Source organism: Callospermophilus lateralis, chromosome 3, assembly GCF_048772815.1.
Source record: "Callospermophilus lateralis isolate mCalLat2 chromosome 3, mCalLat2.hap1, whole genome shotgun sequence".
Classification (NCBI taxonomy): Eukaryota; Metazoa; Chordata; class Mammalia; order Rodentia; family Sciuridae; genus Callospermophilus; species Callospermophilus lateralis.
Window position 1 is genome coordinate 185,691,451 of NC_135307.1, and position 13,111 is coordinate 185,704,561.

A 13,111-nucleotide genomic window follows, 5' to 3' on the forward strand; every position below is an offset into this window, starting at 1 on the left:
TCCATGGCAACCATGCTGTTGCCATGGTCCATGGGGAGAGGGACATGGGAGTGCTTGCTGTGCGGGCCTCCTTTCAGGGGATAGGAAGGTTCTGGGTTAGACCGAGACGGTGGTTGCAGAGTGTGGGGAATATACTAAATGCTACTGAAGTATACTCCTGCAGATGGTCAAAGTGGTGAATTTTATGTTAGATGTGATTTGCTGCATTCTTTAATTGTCCAAGAAGCAGCTGCCCGAGGAGTGACCACAGCCGAGTCCTCCCACCCTTTTGATGTTTCCTCATCTGTACCAGGGGGCATCAACAGACCCACGTGGTGGGTGGCTGTGCAGATCCGTTGTTCCATACAGCATCGCATTCGTGTGTTGACACGCCACCTGCCTTGGGACTGCTGGAGGGGTCATGGCCATGACGCAGAAACAGCCGCTGACCAAGGCGACTCCCACGGTACATGCTTGGTAGACGCGGTCACCATGGTGATGACGCCCTGGTGATAAGCTTAGCCAAGCACCGGTACCCAGTAGGAGCTCAGCAAGTGTCTGCTCCCCTAAATCCCTAGGCAGATTCCATATGCTCGTGTGTCCAAGTGGCCTGTCCCTGGTGCTATGACTCACGACCACACAGTGGACCACGGCAGATCATATTTTCAGCTCTGGGAGTCTGGTCTGAGCAATTGGGCACTCTAGATTTAATTCTGCAGGTAATTTGAACGATGCTATCTAATTTCAAATGTCCCTGCTCTTATGAGTGCAAGAGCAGCATAATTTTTAATTAGTGAGTAAACAGTAAATAATGAATGGCAGTAAGTGGACACCACTGTTAATTAAAAATCCATGGTTGATAAAAATCAATTTGGTCCCTGTATTTAACTCCGTCTATCAGGTCCTTGCAAGAAGTTGCGCAGCCCAGCCCCAGCTCATCTGCCTCCAGTTGTTTATCTAGTTAGGACTTTTCTGTGGGAGAGAAAAAGGGAGGGGGGAGAGAAAGAAAAGAAAATCAAAGTCCACCCCAAAAGCTGCAACTGAGCTAATGTCACGGAGTCATTGCTAATTGGTTAAGCTTATCTCTGCAACCTTGAAGTCGAGGCTTCGCCCGCGGCCAAGAGGCGGCTTTGTGCTCAGCCCGGGTGTTTTCACAAAGAAGGTCCACGGTCGTGTCCTGTGCTGTGTGTGCGTGTTCTGAAGACAGTGAGGCTTGACCGTATCTCACAATCTGCTAACATAATTAAATCCTAATTTCTCCCAGAAAAACAAGAGGAACCAAAACGCGGCTAGCGGGAACACAGTATCTGAGGATTCGTGACAAAACGGCATTGGTACCTTCAGGAGGGGTGCGGGGTCGGGGGAGGCTTGTTTTCTTTGGAACAGAAAGCATTTTCTCAAGACACCAATTTTCATGAAACAATGAAAATATAATTTGCAGGGCCACCCGCTCTTTCGCTCGGAGATGTAAGCTCGGTTTTCCTACCAGGCGAGTCGGGCTGACCCCTCCTGATCCTTTTCTTCGCCTTGCTTCCATCTGTTCTTCAAATCAACACTTGCAGACAGGTTTCATTGACACCGGTGATGTTCAAATTAACCTGCAGAATTGAATCCGGGGGACCCTGCGTCTTCCAATGAAGACGCACCCAAACCTGCGAGGTGCCGACCCTGAGGCAGCCTGTCCCAGTGCAGGCTGGGGGGGGGTGACACTAGGACAGGGCCAATGTGGATGCCTCACTGGCCCACACATCCTGGCTCGGGCTCCCCTCGGCACATTAGCCTTGTGCCAGGGCCACACAAAGCAGCCAGCTTCTCTCTTCCAAGGCCTTTGCTCCGCTGCCTTGAGCAGCCCCAGGTACTCTCACGAGAACATGTCCGTGGGAGGACACCTTGGCCTGGGTTGGCTCTTTTCTTCCATTTCTCCAGTTTGGCTGATTGAAACCGAGGTGCCGGTTGACCAGGAGAACATAGTGTGTGGGTCTAGGCTTTGTCACACGTGAGTGTCACAATCCCCATCCTGCTAGACCCATCTGGATGAGCCCATTGGCCTGCTTGAGAAGAAGGACCACACTCTGGCTCTTCTGGGGACCGTGAAGCTCAAACCAGATGATGTGCGCACGTGCGTGAAGTCCACCCTTGTTGCCATCGTCCTTGTCATCAGCAGCCTGACTTCTGCTTTCTCAGCTAGGCACTGGGGACCCCACGGACCCTGACTGGGACTCCCAACCTCCTGGGGGCAGAGGAATTTGCTCCACTTCATTTCTCTGAGAGGTCACCAGGGCATGGCAAGCTTGGGGCCCCTGTTTCCAATCACACAGCTCCAAGAGGGCAGTGTGGGGCCTCGTGGCCCCCCAAACCCAGATGGGAAAGTACAAACACTCACAGGGAAGAGGGCAGAATGTGCTGACCAGGCACCTCTCAGCTCATGACCCTTCCCAGGGCCCTGCCTGGCAAAGTCTCACCCCCTGGGCTGAAGCCCTGGAGACTCAGCTGCTCCTGACCCACTTTAGCCACTGCTCAGAGGAGGATAAGACAGGACAGCAGCTGCAGCAGCCGGTTGGCCAGGGTCGGGCCCCATGAGCACAGCCCGATGCTGCAATGCTCGGATGTTGCTCCTGCCAAGCTTCCCACAGCATCCCGCCATCTGGGTTGCCTCAGCCTCTGAGTGAGGATGACAGTTTCTGAGGGACTTGCTGCTCTTTAGCAGCTGAAGGTCCTGGGTGCACCTCATAACAACTCCTGGAAATCATAGTGGCCATCCCACGCCCTGGCTCAATTGTTGCAGGGTCAGGGCAGAGCACATGGGGGATTCCCCAAGAGGACCTGGAGTCCAGTGCAGTGACTCTGCTGCTCACAACCACCCTCTGACCACCTCCTTCTAAGACATTTTAATTCCTACCCAGGCTTAGGGATGAGGCTGCAAGGTGGCCTTCTACATGGGCACTGGGCCTCTGCTGGTGGGCCATGCCCACACTCATTCACCACCCACCCAGCAAGCTGGCACTGGTGTAGGTCTCACAGATAGAGATGGACAAATCAAAGACCTGGCACTGGAACAGGACAGGGAGTAAGTGGCCTGGTGTGGACAGCAAGGCTGGAGAGGTGGAGCAGAACCTGGGTTCCTCAGTGAGGTCTGCTCTGGGGGAGGACTGAGGTCCCACTGCCCTGGCTCCTCAGATCTCAGTCCTCCTTGTCCAGTACTGCCCAGGAGGGGGCCTACAGAAGGGCAGGGCTTCTAGGAGTCTGGATCCCAGAGCCGAATTTTCAGAGGCTTCCCAGCCCAAGAATCTGGGCCAGCCTCCCTCAAGGAGGCCTGCATTCCAGGGTGGTCACAACTGGGAATCCAAGGAATGAGTCAGAAAACTGATTCTAGGAATTCCAACATGCAGAGTACCTCCAGAACTGGGGGCAGTCTAAGGGGTGCTAGACAACCTGGTGGACAAGGTGGAGGTACCAGCAGGGAAAGGGGAATGGTCACCCTGGGGAATGAGGTAGAGGTGCAGGCAGGCTATGGGGCTTCCTCTGGCCTCCCAAGCTACAGCCCTGGGTGGAGGTGGAGAGTAGGGAAGGCAGGTGGTGTATCTGGGGTGTACACATCTCTGATCCAGATCTTTCTGGTTTGCAGCTGGCACCAGAGAAGTGACCGGGGAAGTGAGAAGTGGCCACCTACGCTGGGAGCCCCCTTGCCAGCCACCCACGCCTGAAGGCATGCCCATCACTGCAGTTCTGCCCCCCCGCCTTGATGGTCCCTGGATCTCCACTGGGTAAGACCCCCAAGTCCTCACAGACCCCTAGGCTGAGGGACTTCTTCTCTGAGCCTTAGTGTCCATATGTGTGCACACAGTGTACCCAGTTCCCAAGAGGCCTGGTGGGTGCTAAGCACATGGCTTTACCTCCCCTCTGTAGACAGCACCTGGGGGCAGGGACTGTTGGGACATCACACCCTTGCCAATGACACCAGGACGGGAGATGCGTTAATTCAACGCATGGAGCCCCATTATCCAGATACTTAGAGAGTTCCTGTTGTGAGCTGGGCACAAGGGCTCAGCAGTGGGGCAATTGCTGAGTACCCAAACAGAAACAATTGATAGCAACTTGAGATGGTGCCGAGATCTGCAGCGAAGGAAATAAAACCAAGGATGTAAAGCAAATGACCTGGAAGCCTTTTATAGGGGGTGATATTCTGCTGAGAGCTGAAAGAAAAGGAGTCTGCCCTCCAGAGAGCCAGAGAGAAGCCCAGCAGAGGGCACAGCTGGGGCAAAGGCCCTGAGGCCGGAAGTGGCAGGCCAGAGAGCCTGGTGTTCCCATGCTAGTCTCCTCACCGACAGGCTCCACTGACATTTCAGAGGCTGGTGGCCACTCTGAAGCCCTGGACTCTGTGCTGGGCCCTCATCTATGGCCCACAAACCTGCTGCAGCCAGCTGAGCTCCCCCATCCCAGGGCTGGGGTAGAAAGTAGGACAGCTGTGGCCTCCTCCTCCTGCATCCCTCCTGATGTGCCCCCTGGTCAGTCCCATTCTGGGGTCAAGGACTGGACTCTCTGTGTCCTCCATATGCTTCCTGAGCTCATGGAGAAACCCCACTGCCAAACATCTGGTAGTGCTTTGCAGGGAGGGAGCCTCGGGAGTTCCACAAAGCCACTCAAACTCTTCCCAGGCTTTTCCGGGGCTGGCTCCTCCGCCCTCCCCAGTCCAGGTGGGGTCCAGGCAACACTGTCAAGGCTACTCTAAAGCCGAACCAGGGCATGGGGAGGGGACACAGATGTTAGGCTTCTCCTTCCTCCAGGTAACAGCACTCTGGAGAACCCAAGGGATGAGTCAGAAAACAGATTCTAGAATTTCTTCCAGAACTTTCTTCCTAGAAAGTCCCCTGCTATGTTCTCAAGGCAAGCCCTGTTGCTTTCTGGGAGGAATGTGGAAAAGATTCTGGAGTCTGGGACCACCAAGACATCCAGTGTGACCTGCTGCATCCCTTGAGCAAATCTCTCCACTCCCCAGGCCTCGTCAGTGGCCCTTGGGGTGTGGGCACCCCTCCCCATCTTTAACCACCACCTGTTCTGGTACTCATTTGCTATTTTTCTTTAAACCAACTCCCTTTATTTACTTAAACATAATCATTCATTTTTACAGCTTTATTGAGGTATAATTGGCATACAGTAAACTGCACACATTTACAGTGTAATATAATTATTTTTAAAGGAAGCACAATATCACCCCTATACGAAGAACAGAGCCACTTGCCATAAATAAGAAGTAACTGTAAAAAGAAACTCAATGAAACAAAACAACATAATTAGATTTGCTCTGGATTCATGGCCTACCTAAGGCTCCAAGTCTGTTCTTCACTGGGAAAAAAAAAAAGGTTGGTGTTAAAGTCACTCCAGCTCCTTTATCCTTGATACTAGCAGAAAGATTGAAAGAAAAGAAAGGGAAACCGTTTTCTTGCTGGGTGACAACATATTTCTTCTGCTCCAACAGCCCCATTATAAAATACCAAGAAAACAAGGGCACGGGTTGGAGTCCGGTTGAGCGGTGTACATCCACCCATTGCCCCACCTGAGCCCCAGTGGGGAAGTCCCAGAGGCCTATCCTGCCCAGCCGGGGGCATGGCAGTGGGTCTGGGAGCCAGGTGGCTTTCCTTTCCTACCTTCCACTCTGAACTTGTTTGCATCACCAGTAGAATTGAGCCTGGGGGCCGAGGCCTACCCACCACCTGCTTCTGGCACGCAACCAGGCCAATGTACTTCCATGATATCTACATCTGCTTTAGCTCTACAACTGCAGTCTTAAGTGGCTGCCACAGAACCATCTGGCCCACCAAATCGAAGCTATGTATCATCTGATCACTTGTTCCTGCACCCCTCATTTGCTGGCCAGGACATAGGGTGGAGGTGCCGGAGCTCACTGGGAAGAAACAGGACACAGCCTCCCAGACCTCACAGAGCAGCAGGTCCCGAGGTGGTTGCAAAAGCCCCCTGTTGTTAGACCCGAGGTTAGGATGAAAGAGGAACTAGAAAGATCCGACAGTGGGTGGAAGGTCCTAACTCACCCCAGCAGTGAGGCTGACCCAAACAAGCCAGGGAAACTGAGGTTGTGGGGGCCAGATCAGAAGTGGAGGTTGGGGAGGCCAAGCCCAGCCCAGAGGACAGAGGGCCCCAGGACGCATTCTCACCTCTCCACCCAGCACCCATCTCCTCCCCACGGCAGTTGTGAGGTGCGACCAGGCCCAGAGTTCCTCACCCGCTCCTACACCTTCTATCCCAACCGCCTCTTCCGGGCCTACCAGTTCTACTATGGAGACGCCTCCTGCCAGCAGCCAACCCACTCTCTGCTCATCAAGGGCAAAGTCCGCCTGCGCAGGGCCTCCTGGGTCACTCGGGGTGCCACCGAGGCCGACTACCACCTGCACAAGGTGGGCATCGCCTTCCACAGCCACCGTGCCCTGCTCAATGTCATCAGGCACCTCAATCAGTCCCAAGCCATCCAGGATTGTATGGGAAGGCTGCCCCCAGCCCAGGCCTGGCTGCCAGGAGCACTGTATGAGCTGTTGAGCACCCGGACCCAGGGGGACTGCATGGTAGCACTGGGCTTCAGCATGCATGAGCTCAGCCTGGTCCGTGTGCAACGCAGCCTGCAACCACAGCCCCGGGCTGCACCCCAGCTTGTGGAGGAACTGTACCTGGGGGACGTCCACACCACCTGGGCGGAGAGGCATTACTACAGGCCCACCGGTTACCAGCGCCCACTGCAGAGTGCCCTGGTGAGTCTGGGGCCCTGGGCGGGGAGCTCTGGGCCCACCCAGAAGGCCCTACATGACCTGGTCTCTACCAAAGGTCCTTTCTGCCCTGTCTCATCAGTGCCCGTTATTGACCCTGGCTTCAGGAATTTGGATATGCCATGGCCCCTGCTTGAGACTTCTCTTTCCAAGCCTTCACAAGGCCACTGGCTATTTCCAGAAGGACACGTGTTCAGTCTTCCCCGTCTGGTCTTCCACAGTCCCTGCACTCCAGACTTGGTCCTCATGGGCCCTGCTGATCTCATTTCTATCCTTACGGGGCGGGTTTTCTCAGCTCAAATGTCCCTTCCAATCCCTACTCCACATATTTTCCAGCACAGAGCACAACTTGGAGCTCTGCTGGCCCTTCTCCCCTTCTCCTTTGCCTCTTCACTGTGGCAGAAAACCCTTCACAAGGGTGGGGCCAAAGCACAGAGTCTGGCCAACAGATGCTCAGGAATAAACCGAAGGGGCATCTTTCCCCCTTTCCTCATGGGGCTGCTGCCTACCCTCTGGATGCCACCCTCAGGATCTCATTGTGGAACTCTCCTTGGACCTGGAAGCAGAGCCACAGACACACCCCCTCATGCTAACTTTAGGTGGAGTTGCATCAATATTGCCCCCCGGACCTGGGCATCTGAGAGAGTGAAGGTCGGGCAGGGTCTGGGGTCCTATGTTTCTAACATGCATCCTCATGGTCTGCATTCTGGGTGGGGAGGCCCAGTCTAAAATGAACTGATTGCTGTGAGATGCAGCCCCAACTCCAGAGTGAACTTCCCTGAAGCCCATCAACCTAGATTATAAAGGAAGCCATTTCAAAGGTGCCGCCCTAATTTGGAGAAGTTTTAGTAGACTTTTTTTTTTTTTGGCCTGATAATCAAACAGAAAGAAAGTTAATCTTAATTGCATTATATATTCCTGGCACATAGCCAGTACAAGGGTGGTCCTTGTGACCTTTTCTGTCTCCAAGACCCCACCTCTCTGGTGCAGGTGAATCCTAAGGTTCTCTCTCCCCGCCAAAAAAAACTGTCTTTAAAAACACAAGATGAAATGCACCTGATTTAAATAGAAACCCACCCCATTAAAATAGTTCCCCAATCTTAAAACCCGAATGTGCGGCACGGGAGCACGAAGAACAGGAATTCTTTCTTCACCCTCATGCTTGACCAGTGATGGGTGTCAATGGTACTTTCTGTATCTGTGACACTGATCGAGGGACATTGATGACAGAGGTTCAGCAGATGCTACTGGGGTTTGCTGCCTACATTCACAACAAGAAGAAAGGTTAAAAGTTAGTGGATGTGAAATTAGGATAGGACACTGGGTCAGGAACTTTGGTCCAAGGCACTCAGCATTTTCTGAAAGTGCAGATGAAGAGGGAGGGGAGGATGGATGAGCTCAGCATCCCTGCCAAGTACCCTTTGAACTCTTAGGCCAGGCCACCCTCACATCATTTAGCATATACTGAGTGCTTACTGTGTATTTGACACTCAAGGAACTAAACTAGATGGGGAAACCTCTCACCCCTGGGAACAGCAGTTTATCAAAGTCCCCAGGGGTGGCACTGGGGATGAGACAGACCCCCAAATCCAGCTACTCTCCCATCTCTCTTTCACCCCCTCCCCCAAACCCAGGATCTGGGTAGCAGAGAAGGAACCCAACAAAATTCTCATAATCAGAAAATCAGCCTCAGAGTTCCTTGAGTGACCTCAAAATCATTCCCTCTTTGGCACCAATGTTCCAGACGGCTCTGGCTCAATCCCACTTAGCAAACCAGGGCAAGGCGGTGAGTGGCTTGCTGCCTCCCCGCCCCACAACACCATCAAGAGGGAAAAGGCAGACCCCTGAGGGCTACAGGGGCTAACCAGTTCACCTGGCCCCAGGCAGACTTCTGGGGCCATTGCTGTCCCTGCCCTCCCTGCTGCCTGGCCAGTCCTGGTGGCCCATGCAGCCTGAAAGGTGATTGAGAAGCAAGACACAGAAACGTGGGCACTGCCGAACAGTGCCAGATGTACAGGCATAAAATTAAATGTCCGCTCACCAAGCCCCCTTCTGAGGGGGGGAGACAATTTCAAATAAGGAAATGCTGCAGATAAATCCCCAAATAACGAATTAGTCATTACCTTATGCTCTCTGGGGCCTAAGCCTTGCCCACAACCCAAACCAGATGGTAAACATGAACATTTTTAGAAGTTAATTTAAAACCAATTTGATCCCCAAATTCATTGCCTGTATATAGAATCCTAATCAATCAGCCAACACTCAACCAAAATCATCTGAGCCTGGTGTCACCTCTGGGGGTTAATTAGAAACTGTTATGTGCTGTTTGAGAAATAACTTTATGTAACAGGCACAGGCCAGTAAGAGTTTGGCTTCCGCACAAGTGTGGATTCTGCTGGCTGGGGGCCTTGTATATTAACACGTGAGACTCCAGAGCACTGCAGAAGGATGTCTGGGAAATGGTCTATGGGGGACAGGACCCTTCAACATCTCCCACGGAAGAAATGCCTTATCATTCAGCTCTCTCACCTTGAAAGCTTGCTGACTCTCAATTTGTCTCTGCCAATTAGCACCCCCACCTACCCCCGTGGGGGGGGGGGGGGGGCAGCTCTGGGATTATTTTGATGTAAAGCATTATGTCCTGTCAATGTACATTAGTGTGACAAAAGTTGGAATTCAGGTTAAAATGCCTCAATTAGAGTAGAGACTTAGCAGTCAGCATCCCAATAACCAACACTCAAGCTAACTCTTGTATTTGCTTTTTTCTGTTGCAAACATTTTTGCAGTCATGTCCTAGCTTTTCAAAGTGTCTTCAAACTCTGGGTCAAAATCCCCCAAGCTGGGATGGAGTTGTGGCTCAGTGGTAGAGCACTTGCCTAGCATGTGTGAGGCCCTGGGTTCAATTCTCAGCACCACATATAAATAAATATATAAAATAAATGAATAAAATAAAGGTCCATCAACATCTGAAATATATATAAAATCCCCCAAGCCAAGGCAGGCACAGTGGTGCACACCTGTAATCCCAGCAGCTGGGGGGGGAGGGGGCGGGGGACTGAAGCAGGAGGATCACAAGTTCAAAGTCAGCCTCAGCAATGGCAAGGTGCTAAGCAACTCAGTGAGACCCTGTCTCTAAATAAAACACAAAATGGGGCTGGGGATATGGCTCAGTGGTTGAGTGCCCCTGAGTTCAATCCCCAGTGCCTCCCCAAAATATCCCCCAAGCCAAAAATGGTATAGTCTCCTATATTATGGAAACCAGGAAAAGTTTGGGTTCAATAAGGATTAAGTAATAGCTTTTAAAGTATGGCAATCCAAAACAAGAAGAGCCCTGGCCCTCAGTCATCTGCTATTTTCTTTCTAAACCAGAACTTCCCTATGCCACTTGGTTGGCATGAAACTCACCCAACTATAGTGTGGGAATCTTTCAGGGTTTTTGCATGAAAATATATACTAAAGCTAACTTCACAGCCAGGTCCTCAAAATGCCCCCTTTCCCTTGGACCCAGACCCCAAGTTTCCCTTAGGAAAGGCAAAATGGGTATTTGCTAGTTCCCTGGTCAGTTTTGACAAGTGGTTGTTCCAAAGCCATTGACCTTTCAGAATGATGCTCTTGGCTAAATTCAGGCAGCTCCCTTTAAGAAAAAAGAAGATATGTGTATCTGGTTCCTTTTTGGCCTCTACTGAGCTTTTTTGCTCCAAAATTCAGACTGACTACTCCCACACAATTTGATTTAGCGTCTGTTTCCTGTTGACGTGTTTTACTGTAAACCAACCTCTGGAGAATCTGTAAGGCCGGACAACTGTAAATAAGACCTTAGAGAGGAAATCAGTTCATGGCCTGGGGCAACAGAGGGCTGAAAACTTGGTGTGACTGGTTTTCCCACTGAAAATTGCACGGGAATGAACATCTCTGAGCAGCTCTTGATGACTTCGCAGTTACCCGCCTGGCACCACCTCCAGCATGAGGGTTCCTAAGCATAGCTATGGCTTCTGAGCTTGGTTGCCACACTCACTGTCCAAGGGGTGATGGAAGGGTGCTCACCTTCCAAGGTGAGATCTCTAAAGACAAAAGTACTCTTTCCTCATGAGGAGATACAAACTACACTGAGGTAGACCCAGACAAGCAAGTTGTGCAGACAAGCAAGTTGTGTGGGGCAGTGTTTCAGCTCAGCTCTACCCCTTCCTGCCAGGGCAGCTGGAGCAGACCCCTACCCGCCCACCCTCTAGGTCTCAGCTGCCTCTGGTTTCCTGTGCAGTGGTTGTAGGAGCCATTTAGCACAGCTCTAGCCTTGAAGACCCAGGAGTGAGAAACAAGATGGGCATCAGTGGTCCCATTTCAGGGCCCAGCCGGCTGGGTGTGAGGGAGACAGCTTCTTCCAAACCCCAAGACACAAGGCTGGCGGGGACTTCCATGCGTTTCTCCCTCATTCATGCACCAAGCATGTTTGCTGTGAGCCAAGCACTGTGCTAGGCCCTGGGGACAAGGAGACAGACCCAGCTTTTTGGTGCTTACTCATGGAAGAAGAGGGTCAGAGGAGGCAGGAGAAAGTAGCAGGGAGAGGAGAACAAAAGGGGACAGGGGGACAGCCTCGGAGGGGCTCGCTGGGTCTGGAGAAGCCGCTCAGGGACCTCTTCTGAGCTGAAACCTGCAGAAGAGCTGCAGATGTTTCCCCTGGGAGCTCCAGGTAGGAAAGTCAGCAGGCTAAGATCCTGGGCGGGGGACTGCTCACTGGTGCCAAAGGTCAGCAGTGAGACCCTCTGGCAGGAGGTAAGCAGGTTGGGAGGGAGCTGAGCACCAATGGGCCAGGCCTCACCCACCTTGTCACCAAGTCCTCAAATGAAGTCTCTGTTCCTCCCCTGCCAGCACCACGCGCGGCCCTGCCCGGCCTGCCAGCTCATCGCACGCGCTGACGAGCGCCACCCGCCCGTGCTGCCCGCCCCGGTGGCCCTGCCACTGCGCCTGGGCGGCCGCTGGGCCAGTGCGGGCTGCGAGGCGCGCCCGGCCGTGCTCTTCCTCACGCGGCTCTTCACCTTCCACGGCGCCGGCCGCTCCTGGGAAGGGTACTACCGCCACTTCTCGGACCCCGCCTGCCGCCGGCCCACCTTCACCGTCTTCGCCGCCGGCCGCTACTCCAGGGGCACGCCGTCTGCCAGAGTCCACGGCGCCACCGAGCTGGTGTTCGAGGTCACGCGAGCCCATGTGACTCCCATGGACCAGGTCACCGCGGCCATGCTCAACCTCTCCGAGCCGAGCAGCTGCGGGGGCCCCGGGGCCTGGTCTGTGGGTGCCGAGCGGGACATCACGGTCACCAATGGCTGCCTGCCTCTGGGCATCAGGCTCCCACACGTGGAGTACGAGCTTTTCAAGATGGAGCAAGACCCCCGCGGGCAGAGCCTGCTCTTCATCGGACAGAGGCCCACTGACGGGTCAAGTCCAGACACCCCCGAGAAGCGCCCCACTTCCTACCAGGCACCCCTGGTGCTCTGCACAGGGCAGGCTGGAGCCGCCCCCAGGTCCCTGCAGCCCCGTGGAGGGGGCCCGTGTTCTCCTGACACCCCTCTCGCCCTGCTGCTCCTACTCCTGGAGCTGGCCTTCCTCCAGTGGCCATGACATCCTCTTAACTTCAGAAGGACCAGTACTTCTCTGTTGTGGGGGCGACGTGACCCCAGGGCTTCAGCGGGCAGCCTGTGTCCCAGAGGTCCAAAACATGAGCTCAAGGGCACCTGCAAAGTTGGGGCCAATGACCACACTTTGGGATATGGCGGTCAAGTTCGTGGCTACACGACTTTTCAAACAAAACCATGCTCCTGTTTGGATGGTCTCCCAGCAGGCTGGAGCCAGAGGACCACCCTGAGGCTCACTGTCCAAGAGCTCCCTGCCCCTCCCTTCCTGGCCCTTGAGATTTTGAGATGGGAGAGAGAGCCTGAGATGGTGCCTAGGGACAGTGCTGCTCACTGCTCTGCTAAGCCTTCAGGCTGTTGTTGAAAGTTTATTAATTCAAATTTAGCAATACAAACTCAAAGCGGGGCCATGAATTAAAGATGCCACTTCGGGCTTCCAGAGCTTCTCAGCTTCCTGGCAAAGGGCTTGTCTCTTAGGGGGCCACTTGTCTTTCTTGAGTTTTGACTGCTGGCATTTGTCTGCATCTGCCTGTGCTTCTGCGAGTCAGACCTCAAGCTGTCAACACTTCGTGTGGATAAATCCAGTTCTCTAGAGCCACGTGCAAGCAAAGAGGGCTCCATTTGAGCTGAGAAATGTGGCCTCCCCTGGTATGCTTTAGCCTCCGAGCCTCCCTCGTCCGTGCAGAACACCAGTGAACACTGGGCTGGATGCCGGGGGCACGTCTGTGGCGGAGA

At 53.5% G+C, this 13,111-nt stretch overlaps 1 protein-coding gene across 1 annotated transcript; it reads left to right on the top strand.

Moving 5' to 3' along the window:
• Positions 1-406: 406 nt before the first annotated feature.
• Apcdd1l (APC down-regulated 1 like) lies at positions 407-12,365 on the top strand. Its single transcript, XM_076849487.1, has 5 exons — positions 407-445; positions 2,004-2,142; positions 3,605-3,743; positions 6,185-6,737; positions 11,619-12,365. The coding sequence occupies exons 1-5, from the start codon at positions 407-409 to the stop codon at positions 12,363-12,365; spliced, it is 1,617 nt and encodes a 538-aa protein (XP_076705602.1).
• The last annotated feature ends 746 nt before the right edge of the window (positions 12,366-13,111 follow it).

Bases quoted from the DNA above. Each gene is read 5' to 3' on its own strand.
- Apcdd1l (XM_076849487.1), top strand. From the start codon at position 407: ATGACGCAGAAACAGCCGCTGACCAAGGCGACTCCCACG. The intron at 446-2,003 runs GTACATGCTTGG...CCATCCTGCTAG, and splicing joins TGACCAAGGCGACTCCCACG to ACCCATCTGGATGAGCCCAT. The intron at 2,143-3,604 runs GCCTGACTTCTG...TCTGGTTTGCAG, and splicing joins CATCGTCCTTGTCATCAGCA to CTGGCACCAGAGAAGTGACC.